General features: G+C 51.1%; 1 protein-coding gene across 1 annotated transcript in view; it reads left to right on the plus strand.

The window, feature by feature from the left end:
- Positions 1 to 19,521, plus strand: part of copa (COPI coat complex subunit alpha) — a 198,873-nt gene that overhangs the window by 177,035 nt on the left and 2,317 nt on the right. Inside the window, exons 29-30 of the mRNA XM_063042473.1 lie at positions 10,756 to 10,868; positions 16,336 to 16,417. Of these exons, the coding sequence (XP_062898543.1) occupies positions 10,756 to 10,868; positions 16,336 to 16,417 (195 nt within the window). The remainder of the gene's footprint in view (positions 1 to 10,755; positions 10,869 to 16,335; positions 16,418 to 19,521) is intronic.

Here is a 19,521-nt window from a genome sequence, read left to right on the forward strand (position 1 = left end):
GCACGAATCAGCTCCGTAACAGAGGTTGAAATTTCCCTTTATAGCTCCGATATAGCTTTCAAAGTCAGCGGTGGTTCAGTTGGAGGAAAATCGGTACCTTTCGGTCTAACCGGAGGTTTGCCATCCTTCTCGTTTTTTCCATTCTTAGACATAGCATCTGATTATCAAAGATCCTAATTTATTTCAAAATATTGTAAAAGTCGATGCCTTAATGGTTAATTAAAATATAGCTGATCATAAGAAGAAAAACTCAGAGGTAATGGAGCGAGTCAAGAACACGACTTCACTCCATGAGCTCTACCAGAAGTCCCCCCCAATCTTATCAAATGGAGCTTTCCTAAGTTTCATAATAGTATCATAAATAATAACCATTACACCTTGCTGACATGGATTAAGGTTAATTATAGTATCTAAAATATATGTAGGAGGTAGCGTTGGAAAGGAGTATAAAATCAACAATTTTGGTGGTGGAATTGATGGCTTTGTGGCCAAGTTTGCAGATAGGTGAAGGGGCAGGGAGTCTGCAGAAGGACTTGGACAGATTGGGAGAATGGGCAAGGAGGTGGCAAGTGGAATACAGGGTCAGGAAGTGTGTGGTCATGTGCTTTGGTAGACGGAGTAAAGATGTAGGCTACTTTCAAAAATCAGAGGTGTAAAGCGACTTGGGAGTCCTTGCGCAGGGGGTTAACTTGCAGGTGAGTCAGTGGTAAGGGAGGTAATTGCAATATAACCATACAACCATTACAGCACGGAAACAGGCCATTTTGGCCCTTCTAGTCGGTGCTGAACTCTTACTCTCACCGAGTCTCACCGACCTGCACTCAGCCCATAACCCTCCAATCCTTTCCTGTCCATATATCTGTCCAATTTAACTTTAAGCGACAACATCGAACCTGCCTCAACCACTTCTGCTGGAAGCTCGTTCCACACAGCTACCACTCTCTGAGTAAAGAAGTTCCCTCTCATGTTATCCCTAAACTTTTGCCCTTTAACTCTCAACTCATGTCCTCTTCTTTGAATCTCCCCCACTCTCAATGGAAAAAGCCTATCCATGTCAACTGTATCTATCCCCCTCATAATTTTAAATACCTCTATCAAGTCCTCCCTCAACCTTCTACGCTCCAAAGCATAAAGACCCCTTGTTCAACCTTTCTCTGTAACTTAGGTGATGAAACCCAGGTAACATTCTAGTAAATCTTCTCTGTACCCTCTTTATTTTGTTGACATCTTTCCTATGATTCGGTGACCAAAACTGTACACAATACTCCAAATTTGGCTTCACCAATGCCTTATACAATTTCAACATTACATCCCAACTCCTATACTGAATTAGGAGGAAATCTGCAGATGCTGGAGTTTCAAGCAACACACATAAAAGTTGCTGGTGAACGCAGCAGGCCAGGCAGCATCTCCAGGAAGAGGTACATTCAACGTTTCGGGCCGTGACCCTTCGTCAGGACTAACTGAAAGGAGAGCTAGGAAGAGATTTGGAAGTGGGCAGGGGAGATCCGAAATGATAGGAGAAGACAGGAGGGGGAGGGATGGAGCCAAAAGCTGGACAGTTGATTGGCAAAAGGGATATGAGAGGATCATGGGGGAGGGAGAGCCCAGAGGATGGTTAAGGGGTATAGTACACACATTCTTTTTCTCTCTCTCCTTTTTCTCCCTCTGTCCCTCTCACTATACCCCTTACCCATCCTCTGGGCTCTCCCCCCCCCCTTTTCTTTCTCCCTAGGCCTCCTGTCCCATGATCTTCTCATATCCCTTTTGCCAATCAACTGTCCAGCTCTTGGCTCCATCCCTCCCCCTCCTGTCTTCTCCGATCATTTTGGATCTCCCCCTCCCCCTCCCACTTTCAAACCTCTTACTCGCTGTTCTTTCAGTTAGTCCTGACGAAGGGTCTCAGCCCGAAACGTCGAATGTACCTCTTCCTAGAGATGCTGCCTGGCCTGCTGCGTTCACCAGCAACTTTTATGTGTGTTCCTATACTCAATTGTCTGATTTATAAAGGCCAGTATACCAAAAGCTTTCTTCACCACCCTATCCACATGAGATTCCACCTTCAGGAAACTATGCACCATTATTCCTAGATCCCTCTGTTCTACTGCATTCTTCAATGTCCTACCATTTACCATGTATGTCCTATTTTGATTAGTCCTACCAAAATGTAGCACCTCACATTTATCAGCATTAAACTCCATCTGCCATCTTTCAGCCCACTCTTCTAACTGGCCTAATTCTCTCAGCAAGCTTTGAAAATCTACGTCATTATCCACAACTCAACCTATCTTAGTATCATCTGCATATCATCCAATTTACCACCCCATCATCCAGATCATTAATGTATATGACAAACAACATTGGACACAGTGCAGATCCCTGAGGCGCACCACTAGTCAGCGGTCTCCAATCTGACAAACAGTTATCCACCACTACTCTCTGGCATCTCCCATCCAGCTACTGCTGAATCCATTTTACTACTTCGATATTAATACCTAAGAATTGAACCTTCCTAACCAAACTTCCATGTGGGACCTTGTCAAAGGCCTACTGAAGTTCGTATAGACAATGTTAGCATCCATTTTGAGAGGACTAAGATATAAGAGCAAGGATGTGATGCTGAGGTTTTATAAGACACTGGTCAGAAGTTTTGTGTGCAATTTTGGGCCACTTGACTCTGTTGTCAAAGGCAGGTCGTGCCTTACGAGCCTGATTGAATTTTTTGAGGATGTGACTAAACACATTGATGAAGGTAGAGCAGTAGACGTAGTGTATATGGATTTCAGCAAGGCACTTGACAAGGTACCCCATGCAAGGCTTATTGAGAAAGTAAGGAGACATGGGATCCAAGGGGACATTGCTTTGTGGATCCAGAACTGGCTTGCCCACAGAAAGCAAAGAGTTGTTGTAGATAGGTCATATTCTGCATGGAGGTCGGTGACCAGTGGTGTGCCTCAGGGATCTGTACAGGGACCCCTAGTCTTTGTGATTTTTATAAATGACCTGGATGAGGAAGTGGAGGGATGGGTTAGTAAATTCGCTAATGACACAACGGTTGGAGGTGTTGTGGATAGTGTGGAGGGCTGTCAGAGGTTACAGCGGGACATTGATAGGATGCAAAACTGGGCTGAGAAGTGGCAGATGGAGTTCAACCCAGATAAATGTGATGTGGTTCATTTTGATAGGTCAAATATGATAGCAGAATATAGTATTAATGGTAAGACTCTTGGCAGTTTGGAGGATCAGAGGGATCTTGGGGTCTGAGTCCATAGGACACTCAAAGCTGCTGCGCAGGTTGACTCTGTAGTTAAGAAAGCATACAGTACATTGGCCTTCATCAATCATGGGATTGAGTTTAAGAGCCGAGAGGTAGTATTGCAGATATATCAGACCTGGTCAGCCCCCACTTGGAGTACTGTGCTCAGTTCTGGTTGCCTCACTACAGGAAGGATGTGGAAACCATAGAAAGGATACAGAGGAGATTTACAAGGATGTTGCTTGGATTTGGAAGCATGCCTTATGAGAATAGGTTGAATGAACTCAGCTTTTTCTCCTTGGAGCGATGGAGGATGAGAGGTGACCTGATAGAGGTGTAAAAGATAATAAGAGGCATTGATCGTGTGGATAGTCAGAGGCTTTTTCCCAGGGCTGAGATGGCTAGCACGAGAAGGCACAGATTTAAGGTGCTTGTAAGTAGGTACAGAGGAGATGTCAGGGGTAAGTTTTTTTTTACACAGAGTGGTGAGTGCGTGGAATGGGCTGCCGGTGACGGTGGTGTAGGTGGATACGATATGGTCTTTTAAGAAACTCCTGGATAGGTACATGGAGCTTAGAAAAATAGAGGGCTATGAGTAATTTCTGAAGTAAGGACAGGTTCGACACAGCTTTGTGGGCTGAAGGACTTGTATTGTGCTGTTTGTTTTCTGTGTTTCTATTCTGCCTTTCCTAAATCCACCACCATCTCAGCCGCCACTCTGTGTTCAGCCTCTTGCCCAACTCTGCTGCCAAGTCGCCGAGAAGTAGAAACAGGCCACTTAGTCTGCTCTGCTATTCCATCATGGCTGATTTATTATCCTTCTCAACTCTGTTCTCTGCCTTCTCCCTGTAACCTTTGACTCTCTAAGAACCTATCAGACTCCATTTTAAGTATACTTAATGACTGGGCCTCTGCAGCTGTTTCTGGCAGTTAATTCCACAGATTCAACATCCTCTGGCTAAAGAAATTCCTCCTCATCTCTATTCTAAATGGATGTCCCTCTATTCTGAGGCTGTGCTCTCTGGTCTTAGAAGCCCCCACCATTTGAAACATCCTCTCTATATCCACCTTATGCCTTTCAATACCCGGTAGGTTTCAGTGAGATCCCCCTCATTCCTGTAAGCTGCAGCAGGTATGGGCCAGAGCCCGCAAACACTGTTCATGAGGTGCAAAAGTTTTTGGCACCCTGGAGATTTTACATACATTTGTTTTAGATGTTTTTTTTTGTCTTCTGCATTAGTCAGTGGAAAGGAACAAATTTTAGATTTCCAAACATTTACCAAAAAAACAAAACGCTAGGTAAGTTTTTATATTTCATTAAAGTGAGTAACATATTAACTAATAGACCATTTTTCAGATAAAAGCTTGATGACTTTATAGGCATGATTAAACAAAGATAACAAACAGGATGCTAGTGATCAAAGTCATAATGTGTTGAATGAACTAAACCGATTCACTAACTGACATGCGTGGAAGGAATCAAATTGGGTGTAGGACAACTAAACTCAAAGGTGAGGGTCTGGAATATGTGGCAGTTTATCCTTCAAATCCTGAATATGTACACTATGGCAGGAGAGAGCACAGCAACAAGACGCAAGGTGGGCATCCTGCATCAGCAAGCTCTCTCCCAAGCAGAAATTTTGCAGCAGATAGGAGTTTCAAAATGTTCTGTCCAAACCCTTGTGAAGAAGCACAAATAAACAGGCAAGGTTGAGGACCAGAAACATAGTGGTCAGCCACGGAAACTGAGTGCAGTAGATGAGAGATCTAAATTGGGAGAAGTTCCTGACTGCCATCAGTTGTGAACTCACAGAAACCACTGGAACCCAAGTACACCTCTCTACAGTCTGGAGAAATCTTGTCAGACGTAGTCTTTTTGGAAGAGTTGCTGCCAAACAACGCCAAGAGACTCAGCTAGGCACAGAAACACAGGACTGGGGTATTGAACAACTGCTTTGGCTCAAAATGTGAATTTTTTGGTTCAAACTGGAAGCAGTTTTTCTGCAGAAGAGCTGGAAAATGCTACATGGATGAGTGTCTGCAGGCAACAGTGAAACATGGTGGAGTTTGGGAGCTGCATTTCTGCAAATGTGATCTGGTCAGAATTAATGGAATTGTCAATGCTGAAATGTACAAGCAGATTCTCATCCATCAGGGAGGCGTCTGATCACTCCGAACTTCATTCCACAGCAGGGCATTCTACCTTAAGCACACGACCAAGGTCATAAAGAACTATCTTCAGCGAAAAGAAGAGCAAGGAGTTCTGCAACAGATGGTACGGCCTCCACAGAGCCCTGATCTCAATATCATTGAGGTTGTCTGCGATTACCCGGAGAGACAGAAACAAGCCAGACAGCCAAAGCCTGCAAAAGAACTGTGGCAAGTTCTCCAAGATGCTTTTCTTCCGAAACTAAATAACAATGTACCCAAGAGAATTGATGTGGCTTTAAAGCAAAGGATGATCATGCCAAATATTGATTTGATTTAGTTTTTTTTTACTGTTAATTGCTCTTTATATTAATTTTTTTGATATCTAAAATCTTTTCATTATTTTTGAAAGCATCCAAAGATTTTTACACAATACTGTACGTTAAACCTTTCATACCCAGGATCATCAGGGCCCTCTCCCCCCTCCAGTGCCACCGAATCTTATTTTAGATAAGGGACCCCAAAACTGTTCACAATACTCGTGCTCTGGTACACTAGGGGGTCCCTCTCCCACTGCCAGAGTGGAGAGTGGAACCAGACATCTGCTCCTTCCAGGCGATGGTGTTCATGTTGCAGCTTGGCTCCATGGCTGACTGGGGCTCACAGAGAGTTCCGGAGATCAAAGAGAAAGAACTCCCTTGTGAACTCCATCTCAATTTGGGTGCTCCTCTTTCCGAGGTGATATCTCTTCCCCCCCCCCCCCCACCACCACCTTTGTCCTACATCCTCCCTTGCAAATGATGTTTCCTATAGTGTGGGAGTCTAGGACCAGAGGGCACAGTCTGAGAACTGAGGGATGTTCCTTTAGAACTGAGATGAGGAGGGATTTCTTCAGACAGAGGGTGGTGAATCTGTGGAATTCATTGCCACAGATGGCTGTGAAGCTCAAGTCATTGCGAATATTTAAAGCAGAGGCTGATAAGTTCTTGTTTAGTCAGGGCGTCAAATATTGTGGGGAGAAGGCAGGAGAATGGGGTAGAGGGGGATAATAAATCAGCCATGATGGAATGGTGGAGCAGACCCAATGGGCAGAATGGCCTGATTCTGTTCCGGTATCTTGTGGCCAGTGTGGTGGTGCCATGTGGAAGGAGTGCTGCAGAGCTCAGCCGTGCCGCAGTTTTGTACCTTGGGGGGAGAGCGGGGGCGATCCTGGGCTCCAGCCTACATGCAGAACTGGAGACCCAAGCAGACACCAAGTCACTGCACTAAACACAGCCTCTGTCTCCCTCCCTCTGTCCCCACAGACACCAAGTCACTGTACTAAACACAGCCTCTGTCCCCACAGACACCAAGTCACTGTACTAAACACAGCCTCTGTCCCCACAGACACCAAGTCACTGTACTAAACACAGCCTCTGTCTCCACAGACACCAAGTCGCTGTACTAAACACAGCCTCTGTCCCCACAGACACCAAGTCACTGTACTAAACACAGCCTCTGTCTCCCTCCCTCTGTCCCCACAGACACCAAGTCACTGTACTAAACACAGCCTCTGTCCCCACAGACACCAAGTCACTGCACTAAACACAGCCTCTGTCCCCACAGACACCAAGTCGCTGCACTAAACACAGCCTCTGTCCCCACAGACACCAAGTCGCTGTACTAAACACAGCCTCTGTCCCCACAGACACCAAGTCACTGTACTAAACACAGCCTCTGTCTCCTTCCCTCCGTCCCCACAGACACCAAGTCACTGTACTAAACACAGCCTCTGTCTCCACAGACACCAAGTCACTGTACTAAACACAGCCTCTGTCCCCACAGACACCAAGTCACTGTACTAAACACAGCCTCTGTCTCCTTCCCTCCGTCCCCACAGACACCAAGTCGCTGTACTAAACACAGCCTCTGTCCCCACAGACACCAAGTCGCTGTACTAAACACAGCCTCTGTCCCCACAGACACCAAGTCACTGTACTAAACACAGCCTCTGTCCCCACAGACACCAAGTCACTGTACTAAACACAGCCTCTGTCTCCCTCCCTCTGTCCCCACAGACACCAAGTCACTGTACTAAACACAGCCTCTGTCTCCTTCCCTCCGTCCCCACAGACACCAAGTCGCTGTACTAAACACAGCCTCTGTCCCCACAGACACCAAGTCGCTGTACTAAACACAGCCTCTGTCCCCACAGACACCAAGTCACTGTACTAAACACAGCCTCTGTCTCCCTCCCTCTGTCCCCACAGACACCAAGTCGCTGTACTAAACACAGCCTCTGTCTCCCTCCCTCTGTCCCCACAGACACCAAGTCACTGTACTAAACACAGCCTCTGTCTCCTTCCCTCCGTCCCCACAGACACCAAGTCACTGTACTAAACACAGCCTCTGTCTCCTTCCCTCCGTCCCCACAGACACCAAGTCACTGTACTAAACACAGCCTCAGTCTCCTTCCCTCCGTCCCCACAGACACCAAGTCACTGTACTAAACACAGCCTCTGTCCCCACAGACACCAAGTCGCTGTACTAAACACAGCCTCTGTCCCCACAGACACCAAGTCGCTGCACTAAACACAGCCTCTGTCCCCACAGACACCAAGTCACTGTACTAAACACAGCCTCTGTCCCCACAGACACCAAGTCGCTGCACTAAACACAGCCTCTGTCTCCCTCCCTCTGTCCCCACAGACACCAAGTCGCTGCACTAAACACAGCCTCTGTCTCCCTCCCTCTGTCCCCACAGACACCAAGTCGCTGCACTAAACACAGCCTCTGTCCCCACAGACACCAAGTCACTGCACTAAACACAGCCTCTGTCTCCCTCCCTCTGTCCCCACAGACACCAAGTCGCTGCACTAAACACAGCCTCTGTCCCCACAGACACCAAGTCACTGCACTAAACACAGTCTCTGTCCCCACAGACACCAAGTCGCTGCACTAAACACAGTCTCTGTCCCCACAGACACCAAGTCACTGTACTAAACACAGCCTCTGTCCCCACAGACACCAAGTCGCTGTACTAAACACAGCCTCTGTCCCCACAGACACCAAGTCACTGCACTAAACACAGCCTCTGTCTCCCTCCCTCTGTCCCCACAGACACCAAGTCGCTGCACTAAACACAGCCTCTGTCCCCACAGACACCAAGTCGCTGCACTAAACACAGCCTCTGTCCCCACAGACACCAAGTCACTGCACTAAACACAGCCTCTGTCCCCACAGACACCAAGTCGCTGCACTAAACACAGCCTCTGTCCCCACAGACACCAAGTCACTGTACTAAACACAGCCTCTGTCCCCACAGACACCAAGTCGCTGTACTAAACACAGCCTCTGTCCCCACAGACACCAAGTCACTGCACTAAACACAGCCTCTGTCTCCCTCCCTCTGTCCCCACAGACACCAAGTCGCTGCACTAAACACAGCCTCTGTCCCCACAGACACCAAGTCGCTGCACTAAACACAGCCTCTGTCCCCACAGACACCAAGTCGCTGTACTAAACACAGCCTCTGTCCCCACAGACACCAAGTCGCTGTACTAAACACAGCCTCTGTCTCCCTCCCTCTGTCCCCACAGACACCAAGTCGCTGTACTAAACACAGCCTCTGTCTCCCTCCCTCTGTCCCCACAGACACCAAGTCGCTGTACTAAACACAGCCTCTGTCTCCCTCCCTCTGTCCCCACAGACACCAAGTCGCTGTACTAAACACAGCCTGTGTCTCCCTCCCTCTGTCCCCACAGACACCAAGTCGCTGTACTAAACACAGCCTCTGTCTCCCTCCCTCTGTCCCCACAGACACCAAGTCGCTGTACTAAACACAGCCTCTGTCCCCACAGACACCAAGTCGCTGCACTAAACACAGCCTCTGTCCCCACAGACACCAAGTCGCTGCACTGCACACAGCCTCTGTCTCCCTCCCTCTGTCCCCACAGACACCAAGTCGCTGTACTAAACACAGCCTCTGTCTCCTTCCCTCCGTCCCCACAGACACCAAGTCACTGTACTAAACACAGCCTCTGTCTCCCTCCCTCTGTCCCCACAGACACCAAGTCGCTGCACTGAACACAGCCTCTGTCCCCACAGACACCAAGTCACTGTACTAAACACAGCCTCTGTCTCCCTCCCTCTGTCCCCACAGACACCAAGTCGCTGTACTAAACACAGCCTCTGTCTCCCTCCCTCTGTCCCCACAGACACCAAGTCGCTGTACTAAACACAGCCTCTGTCTCCCTCCCTCTGTCCCCACAGACACCAAGTCACTGTACTAAACACAGCCTCTGTCTCCCTCCCTCTGTCCCCACAGACACCAAGTCGCTGTACTAAACACAGCCTCTGTCCCCACAGACACCAAGTCGCTGTACTAAACACAGCCTCTGTCCCCACAGACACCAAGTCACTGTACTAAACACAGCCTCTGTCCCCACAGACACCAAGTCGCTGTACTAAACACAGCCTCTGTCCCCACAGACACCAAGTCACTGTACTAAACACAGCCTCTGTCCCCACAGACACCAAGTCACTGTACTAAACACAGCCTCTGTCCCCACAGACACCAAGTCGCTGTACTAAACACAGCCTCTGTCCCCACAGACACCAAGTCGCTGTACTAAACACAGCCTCTGTCCCCACAGACACCAAGTCACTGTACTAAACACAGCCTCTGTCTCCCTCCCTCTGTCCCCACAGACACCAAGTCACTGTACTAAACACAGCCTCTGTCTCCTTCCCTCCATCCCCACAGACACCAAGTCACTGTACTAAACACAGCCTCTGTCTCCTTCCCTCCGTCCCCACAGACACCAAGTCGCTGTACTAAACACAGCCTCTGTCCCCACAGACACCAAGTCACTGTACTAAACACAGCCTCTGTCCCCACAGACACCAAGTCACTGTACTAAACACAGCCTCTGTCCCCACAGACACCAAGTCACTGTACTAAACACAGCCTCTGTCTCCCTCCCTCTGTCCCCACAGACACCAAGTCACTGTACTAAACACAGCCTCTGTCTCCTTCCCTCCGTCCCCACAGACACCAAGTCGCTGTACTAAACACAGCCTCTGTCCCCACAGACACCAAGTCACTGTACTAAACACAGCCTCTGTCTCCTTCCCTCCGTCCCCACAGACACCAAGTCGCTGTACTAAACACAGCCTCTGTCCCCACAGACACCAAGTCACTGTACTAAACACAGCCTCTGTCCCCACAGACACCAAGTCGCTGCACTAAACACAGCCTCTGTCCCCACAGACACCAAGTCACTGTACTAAACACAGCCTCTGTCTCCCTCCCTCTGTCCCCACAGACACCAAGTCGCTGCACTGAACACAGCCTCTCTCTGTCCCCACAGACACGCAAGATCCTGGCTGCTTGTGAGAAGACACCGGCCGATGCCCATCAGCTCAACTACGACATGCACAATCCCTTTGACATTTGTGCTGCAACGTACAAGCCCATCTACAGGTAGCTGGGTGGGGGGCAGTGTGGGTCTAAATGGGTTGGGGGGGGACAGTGTGGATCCAAATGGGGTGGGGGGGGACAGTGTGGATCCAGAGGGGGTGGGGTGGGGACACTGTGGACCTAAACAGGGTGGGGGGGACAGTGTGGATCCAGAGAGGGTGGGGTGGGGACAGTGTGCACCCAGGGAGGGTGGGGTGGGGACAGTGTGGACCCAAACAGGGTGGGGGGGACAGTGTGGATCGAGAGGGGGTGAGGTGGGGACAGTGTGGACCCAGAGGGGGTGGGGTGGGGACAGTGTGGATCCAGAGGGGGTGGGGTGGGGACAGTGTGGATCTAAATGGGGTGGGGTGGGGACAGTGTGGATCTGGGTGGGGTGAGGGACAGTGTAGACCCAAACAGGGTGGGGGGGACAGTGTGGATCCAGAGAGGGTGGGGTGGGGACAGTGTGGATCCAGAGAGGGTGGGGGGGACAGTGTGGACCCAGAGGGGGTGGGGTGAGGGACAGTGTGGACCCAGAGGGGGTGGGGTGAGGGACAGTGTGGACCCAAACAGGGTGGGGGGGATGACAGTGTGGACCCAAAGGGGGTGGGGGGGACGACAGTGTGGCTCCAGAGGGGGTGGGGTGGGGACAGTGTGGACCCAAACGGGGGTGGGGGGGAACAGTGTGGATTCAGAGGGGGTGGGGTGGGGACAGTGTGGATCCAAGTGGGGTGGGGGGGAAAGTGTGGGTCCAGAGGGGGTGGGGTGGGGGTGGGGACAGTGTGGATCTGGGTGGGGTGAGGGACAGTGTGGACCCAAACAGGGTGGGGGGGCAGTGTGGATCCAAACAGGGTGGGGGGCAGTGTGGATCCAGAGGGGGTGGGGTGGGGACAGTGTGGACCCAAACAGGGTGGGGGGGGACGTCCAGAGGGGTTGGGGTGGGGACAGTGTGGACCCAAACGGGGGGGAGGGGGGTGCAGTGTGGATCCAGAGGGGGTGGGGTGGGGACAGTGTGGACCCAAACAGGGTGGGGGGGGGGGACAGTGTGGATCCAGAGGGGGTGGGGTGGGGACAGTGTGGACCCAAACGGGGGGGGGGGGAACAGTGTGGATCCAGAGGGGGTGGGGTGGGGACAGTGTGGACCCAAACAGGGTGGGGGCAGTGTAGATCCAGACAGGGTGGGGGGACGACAGTGTGGATCCAAACAGGGTGGGGTAGGGACAGTGTGGATCCAAACAGGGTGGGGGGGACAGTGTGGATCCAGAGGGGGTGGGGTGGGGACAGTGTGGATCTGGGTGGGGTGGGGGGAACAGTGTGGATCCAGAGGGGGTGGGGTGGGGACAGTGTGGACCCAAACAGGGTGGGGGCAGTGTAGATCCAGACAGGGTGGGGGGACGACAGTGTGGATCCAAACAGGGTGGGGTAGGGACAGTGTGGATCCAAACAGGGTGGGGGGGACAGTGTGGACCCAGATGGGGTGGGGTGAGGGACAGTGTGGACCCAGAGGGGGTGGGGTGAGGGACAGTGTGGACCCAAACAGGGTGGGGGGGATGACAGTGTGGACCCAAAGGGGGTGGGGGGGACGACAGTGTGGCTCCAGAGGGGGTGGGGTGGGGACAGTGTGGACCCAAACGGGGGTGGGGGGGAACAGTGTGGATTCAGAGGGGGTGGGGTGGGGACAGTGTGGATCCAAGTGGGGTGGGGGGGAAAGTGTGGGTCCAGAGGGGGTGGGGTGGGGTGGGGACAGTGTGGATCTGGGTGGGGTGAGGGACAGTGTGGACCCAAACAGGGTGGGGGGGCAGTGTGGATCCAGAGGGGGTGGGGTGGGGACAGTGTGGACCCAAACAGGGTGGGGGGGGGGGACAGTGTGGATCCAGAGGGGGTGGGGTGGGGACAGTGTGGACCCAAACGGGGGGGGGAACAGTGTGGATCCAGAGGGGGTGGGGTGGGGACAGTGTGGACCCAAACAGGGTGGGGGCAGTGTAGATCCAGACAGGGTGGGGGGACGACAGTGTGGATCCAAACAGGGTGGGGTAGGGACAGTGTGGATCCAAACAGGGTGGGGGGGACAGTGTGGATCCAGAGGGGGTGGGGTGGGGACAGTGTGGATCTGGGTGGGGTGGGGGGAACTGTGTGGATCCAGAGGGGGTGGGGTGGGAACAGTGTGGACCCAAACGGGGTGGGGGGGGGACAGTGTGGATCCAGAGGGGGTGGGTGGGGACAGTGTGGACCCAAACGGGGGGGGGGGGATAGTGTGGACCCAAACAGGGTGGGGGGCAGTGTGGATCCAGACAGGGTGGGGGGACGACAGTGTGGATCCAAACAGGGTGGGGTAGGGACAGTGTGGATCCAAACAGGGTGGGGTAGGGACAGTGTGGATCCAAACAGGGTGGGGGGGACAGTGTGGATCCAGAGGGGGTGGGGTGGGGACAGTGTGGACCCAAACAGGGTGGGGGGGGGACGACAGTGTGGATCCAGAGGGGTTGGGGTGGGGACAGTGTGGACCCAAACGGGGGGGGGGGGGCAGTGTGGATCCAGAGGGGGTGGGGTGGGGACAGTGTGGACCCAAACAGGGTGGGGGGCAGTGTGGATCCAGACAGGGTGGGGGGACGACAGTGTGGATCCAAACAGGGTGGGGTAGGGACAGTGTAAATCCAAACAGGGTGGGGGGGGACAGTGTGGATCCAGAGGGGGTGGGGTGGGGACAGTGTGGATCCAGAGGGGGTGGGGTGGGAACAGTGTGGACCCAAACGGGGTGGGGGGGGGGACAGTGTGGATCCAGAGGGGGTGGGGTGGGGACAGTGTGGACCCAAACAGGGTGGAGGGAGACGGTGTGGATCCAGACAGGCTGATGTTAGGGGCACAGCGGGGTGGGGGTTGGCTCCTCACTTCCCATCAGCAGACACAAAGTGCTGGAAGAACTGAGAAGGTCAGGCAGCGTCAATGAGGCCAACATTTTGGGCCAAGGCCTTTCATCAGGATTGGAACGGATGGGGGGAAACCCCAGAATGAAAAGGTGAGGGAGGGGGAGGAGGATAGCTAGTAGGTGATAGTGAAGCCAGTAATGCGGGGAAGATGAAGGGCTGGAGAAGAAGGAATCTGAGAGGACAGGAAAGGGGATCGTGGAATAAGGGGGAAGGAGGTTGGGACACAGGGGAGGCGATGAAGATGAGGAGAAGAGGTAAGAGGCCAGAGTAGGAACATACGAGGGAAGGGGGAGGAGAAGAAATCGGTGTTCATGCCATCAGACAGAATATAAAGTGTTGCTCCTCCACACTGAGAGTAACTTCATCGTGGCAGAGGACTGACATGGGGTAGGAATTAGTTAGATATGGCCCTTGTGGCTAAAGGGATCAGGGGGTATGGAGGGAAGGCTGGTACAGGGTTCTGAGTTGGATGATCAGCCATGATCATACTGAATGGCGGTGCAGGCTCGAAGGGCAGAATGGCCTACTCCTGCAACTATTTTCTATGTTTCTATGAATTACAATGTTTGCCCACTGGGAAATCCTGCTTTGGCAGATGGAGCAGAGGTGCTCGACAAAGCAGTCTCCCAATTTATGCCGGGTGTCAGCAGTGTAGAGGAAGCTGATCGAGAGCATCATATAGAAACATAGAAACATAGAAAATAGGTGCAGGAGTGGGCCATTCGGCCCTTCGAGCCTGCACCGCCATTTATTATGATCATGGCTGATCATCCAACTCAGAACCCCGCCCCAGCCTTCCCTCCATACCCCCTGACCCCTGTAGCCACAAGGGCCATATCTAACTCCCTCTTAAACATAGCCAATGAACTGGCCTCAACAGTTTGCTGTGGCAGAGAATTCCACAGATTCACCACTCTCTGTGTGAAGAAGTTTTTCCTAATCTCGGTCCTAAAAGGCTTCCCCTCTATCCTCAAACTGTGACCCCTCGTTCTGGACTTCCCCAACATCGGGAACAATCTTCCTGCGTCTAGCCTGTCCAATCCCTTTAGGATCTTATACGTTTCAATCAGATCCCCCCTCAATCTTCTAAATTCCAATGAGTACAAGCCCAGTTCATCCAGTCTTTCTTCATATGAAAGTCCTGCCATCCCAGGAATCAATCTGGTGAACCTTCTTTGTACTCCCTCTATGGCAAAGATGTCTTTCCTCAGATTAGGGGACCAAAACTGCACACAATACTCCAGGTGTGGTCTCACCAAGGCCTTGTACAACTGCAGTAGTACCTCCCTGCTCCTGTACTCAAATCCTCTCGCTATAAATGCCAGCATACCATTCGCCTTTTTCACCGCCTGCTGTACCTGCATGCCCACTTTCAATGACTGGTGTATAATGACACCCAGGTCTCGTTGCACCTCCCCTTTTCCTAATCGGCCACCATTCAGATAATAATCTGTTTTCCTATTTTTGCCACCAAAGTGGATAACTTCACATTTATCCACATTAAATTGCATCTGCCATGAGTTTGCCCACTCACCCAACCTATCCAAGTCACCCTGCATCCTCTTAGCATCCTCCTCACAGCTAACACTGCCACCCAGCTTCGTGTCATCCGCAAACTTGGAGATGCTGCATTTAATTCCCTCATCCAAGTCATTAATATATATTGTAAACAACTGGGGTCCCAGCACTGAGCCTTGCGGTACCCCACTAGTCACCGCCTGCCATTCTGAAAAGGTCCCGTTTATTCCCATTCTTTGCTTCCTGTCTGCTAACCAATTCTCCACCCACACCAATACCTTACCCCCAATACCGTGTGCTTTAAGTTTGCACACTAATCTCCCGTGTGGGACCTTGTCAAAAGCCTTTTGAAAATCCAAATATACCACATCCACTGGTTCTCCCCTATCCACTCTACTAGTTACATCCTCAAAAAATTCTATGAGATTCGTCAGACATGATTTTCCTTTCACAAATCCATGCTGACTTTGTCCGATGATTTCACCGCTTTCCAAATGTGCTGTTATCACATCCTTGATAACTGACTCCAGCAGTTTCCCCACCACCGACGTTAGGCTAACCGGTCTATAATTCCCCGGTTTCTCTCTCCCTCCTTTTTTAAAAAGTGGGGTTACATTAGCCACCCTCCAATCCTCAGGAACTAGTCCAGAATCCAACGACTTTTGAAAAATTATCACTAATGCATCCACTATTTCTTGGGCTACTTCCTTAAGCACTCTAGGATGCAGACCATCTGGCCCTGGGGATTTATCTGCCTTCAATCCCTTCAATTTACCTAACACAACTTGGCAGGTGAAGTAATGGCTCACTTTGAAGGACTGGTTGGGATCCTGGGTGGAGGTGAATGGGAGGGGCAGCACTTAATTGTTTCCCCTGAGCCTCTCTCATTTCACTATCCCTTGTGTGCTCTGCCACGGCATTGTTTCGGTGGCAGATCATTGACCAGGAGTCTGTGTGTGAGTGTGCATCTTCTGAGATTCACTCACGTACTGTTGAAAGCAGAACATCGAACTTCAGAATTAACCTGCAATTACTCCCATTGTCAGGGGGAAGCCTGTGGAAAAGTGCCCACTGAGTGGAGCCTGCTACAGTCCCGAGTTCAAGGGTCAGATCTGCAAAGTGACCACGGTACGTAACAGCCATTGGACCTAAAGCAAAGAGAGTCGGGGGGTCGGTGTACAGATATTCCCCTGGGAGAGAGGGACTGAGAGACACCGGTCAGTGTACAGATATCCCCCTGGGAGAGAGGGACTGAGACAGCGGTCCCCAACCACCGGGCCACGGACCGGTCCCGGGCCGCGAGGAAACGATATGATTTGGCGATAAGAGTCAGCTGCACCTTTCCTCATTCCCTGTCACGCCCACTGTTGAGCTTGAAGACACGTGAGGTCATTACGCACGCGTCATCCATGTCAGCGCGGGAGGGAGATCAACTCCTCCAGCTTGCAAATGATGGCAGCCTGAAAAGTATGTTTGACATAACATCTCTGCCGGCATTCTGGATCAAAGTCAAGGCTAAAGATCCTGAGAAGGCCATGAAAGCACTGAAAACATTGCTTCCATTTCCAACATATCTCTGCAATGAATGCAACAAAAACTAAATTGCAGAATAGACTGGGCATAAGGAACCCCCTTCGAGTATCACTGTCTCCCATCGCTCCTCGATAGGACCGTCTTGTTGCAGGGAAACAATCCCAGGGCTCCCACTGATTCAGCGATATTGGTGTGTTGCAATGATTTTATATGTTCATACGGGGAAAATATGTGCTGTGTGTTTAATATCCAAATGTTACTTAAGATGTTATGATGCTACTGACTTATATAACCATGTAACAATTACAGCACGGAAACAGGCCATCTCGGCCCATCTAGTCTATGCCAAACGTTACTTTCATCTAGTCCCACCGACCTGCGCTCAGCCCATAACCCTCCATTCCTTTCCTGCCCATATACCTATCCAATTTTTCTTTAAATGATAATATCAAACCTGCCTCTACCACTTTTAAAATGTTACTTAAGATGTTATGATGCTACTGACTTATATAACCATGTAACAATTACAGCACGGAAACAGGCCATCTCGGCCCATCTAGTCTATGCCAAACGTTACTTTCATCTAGTCCCACCGACCTGCGCTCAGCCCATAACCCTCTATTCCTTTCCTGCCCATATACCTATCCAATTTTTCTTTAAATGATAATATCAAACCTGCCTCTACCACTTTTACTGGAAGTTCGTTCAACACTTCCTTCAAGCTCCCCTGATAATTGACTTATCACTGTATTCATGTAAGGAAAATATGCCGTGTGTTTAATGTTAAATTCGTTAGATAAACCCTTTTAGAAATGAAATTAAGTGTATTAGCCACTTATCACCTATATTGCGTTCGTGATTAACACCCCCCGAACAGAATCGCTAAAAACGATTTGTAGAAAAAATGGGCACGTACATGCACGCGCACTGGTGCCTGCGCAAGGCTTCATGGTCATTGTAGTCTTTCTCTGGGGTAAACCCAATGTATTTGACTCCTACTCTTGTTCATTGGCAACCCTACCATCCACCACCCCCGCCCCCCCCCCACCCCAGGTTGGCCGGTCCGCAAGAATATTGTCAATATGAAACTGGTCCGCAGTGCGAAGAAGTTTGGGGACCCCTGGACTAAGAGATACCAGTTAGTCTACAGGTATCGCCCTGAGAGACACTGGCCAGTGTACAGATATCCCCCTGAGTGAGGGGGACTGAGACACTGGTCAGTGTACAGATATCTCCATGAGGGGGACTGAGACACTGGTCAGTGTACAGATATCCTACTGAGGAAGAAGGACTGAGAGACACTGGTCGGTGTACAGATATCTCCGTGAGGGGGACTGAGACACTGGTCGGTGTACAGATATCTCCGTGAGGGGGACTGAGACACTGGTCGGTGTACAGATATCTCCGTGAGGGGGACTGAGACACTGGTCGGTGTACAGATATCTCCGTGAGGGGGACTGAGACACTGGTCGGTGTACAGATATCTCCGTGAGGGGGACTGAAACACTGGTCGGTGTACAGATATCTCCATGAGGGGGACTGAGACACTGGTCAGTGTACAGATATCCCCCTGAGGGAGAAGGACTGAGAGACACTGGTCGGTGTACAGATATCTCCATGAGGGAGAAGGACTGAGAGACACTGGTCGGTGTACAGATATCCCCCTGAGTGAGGGGGACTGAGAGACACTGGTCAGTGTACAGATATCTCCATGAGGGGGACTGAGACACTGGTCAGTGTACAGATATCCTACTGAGGGAGAAGGACTGAAAGACACTGGTCAGTGTACAGATATCTCCATGAGGGAGAAGGACTGAGAGACACTGGTCGGTGTACAGATATCTCCATGAGGGGGACTGAGACACACTGGTCGGTGTACAGATATCCTACTGAGGGAGAAGGACTGAGACACTGGTCAGTGTACAGATATCTCCATGAGGGGGACTGAGAGACACTGGTCGGTGTACAGATATCTCCATGAGGGGGACTGAGACACTGGTCAGTGTACAGATATCCCCCTTAGGGAGAAGGACTGAGAGACACTGGTCGGTGTACAATATCTCCATGAGGGAGAAGGACTGAGAGACACTGGTCGGTGTACAGATATCTCCATGAGGGAGAAGGACTGAGAGACACTGGTCGGTGTACAGATATCCCCCTGAGTGAGGGGGACTGAGAGACACTGGTCAGTGTACAGATATCTCCATGAGGGGGACTGAGACACTGGTCAGTGTACAGATATCTCCATGAGGGAGAAGGACTGAGAGACACTGGTCGGTGTACAGGTATCTCCATGAGGGGGACTGAGACACACTGGTCGGTGTACAGATATCCTACTGAGGGAGAAGGACTGAGACACTGGTCGGTGTACAGATATCTCCATGAGGGGGACTGAGACACTGGTCGGTGTACAGATATCTCCGTGAGGGGGACTGAGACACTGGTCAGTGTACAGATATCCCCCTGAGGGAGAAGGACTGAGAGACACTGGTCGGTGTACAGATATCTCCATGAGGGAGAAGGACTGAGAGACACTGGTCGGTGTACAGATATCTCCATGAGGGAGAAGGACTGAGAGACACTGGTCGGTGTACAGATATCCCCCTGAGTGAGGGGGACTGAGAGACACTGGTCAGTGTACAGATATCTCCATGAGGGGGACTGAGACACTGGTCAGTGTACAGATATCCCCCTGAGTG

Source organism: Mobula hypostoma, chromosome 3 (genome assembly GCF_963921235.1).
Source record: "Mobula hypostoma chromosome 3, sMobHyp1.1, whole genome shotgun sequence".
Taxonomy (NCBI): Eukaryota; Metazoa; Chordata; class Chondrichthyes; order Myliobatiformes; family Myliobatidae; genus Mobula; species Mobula hypostoma.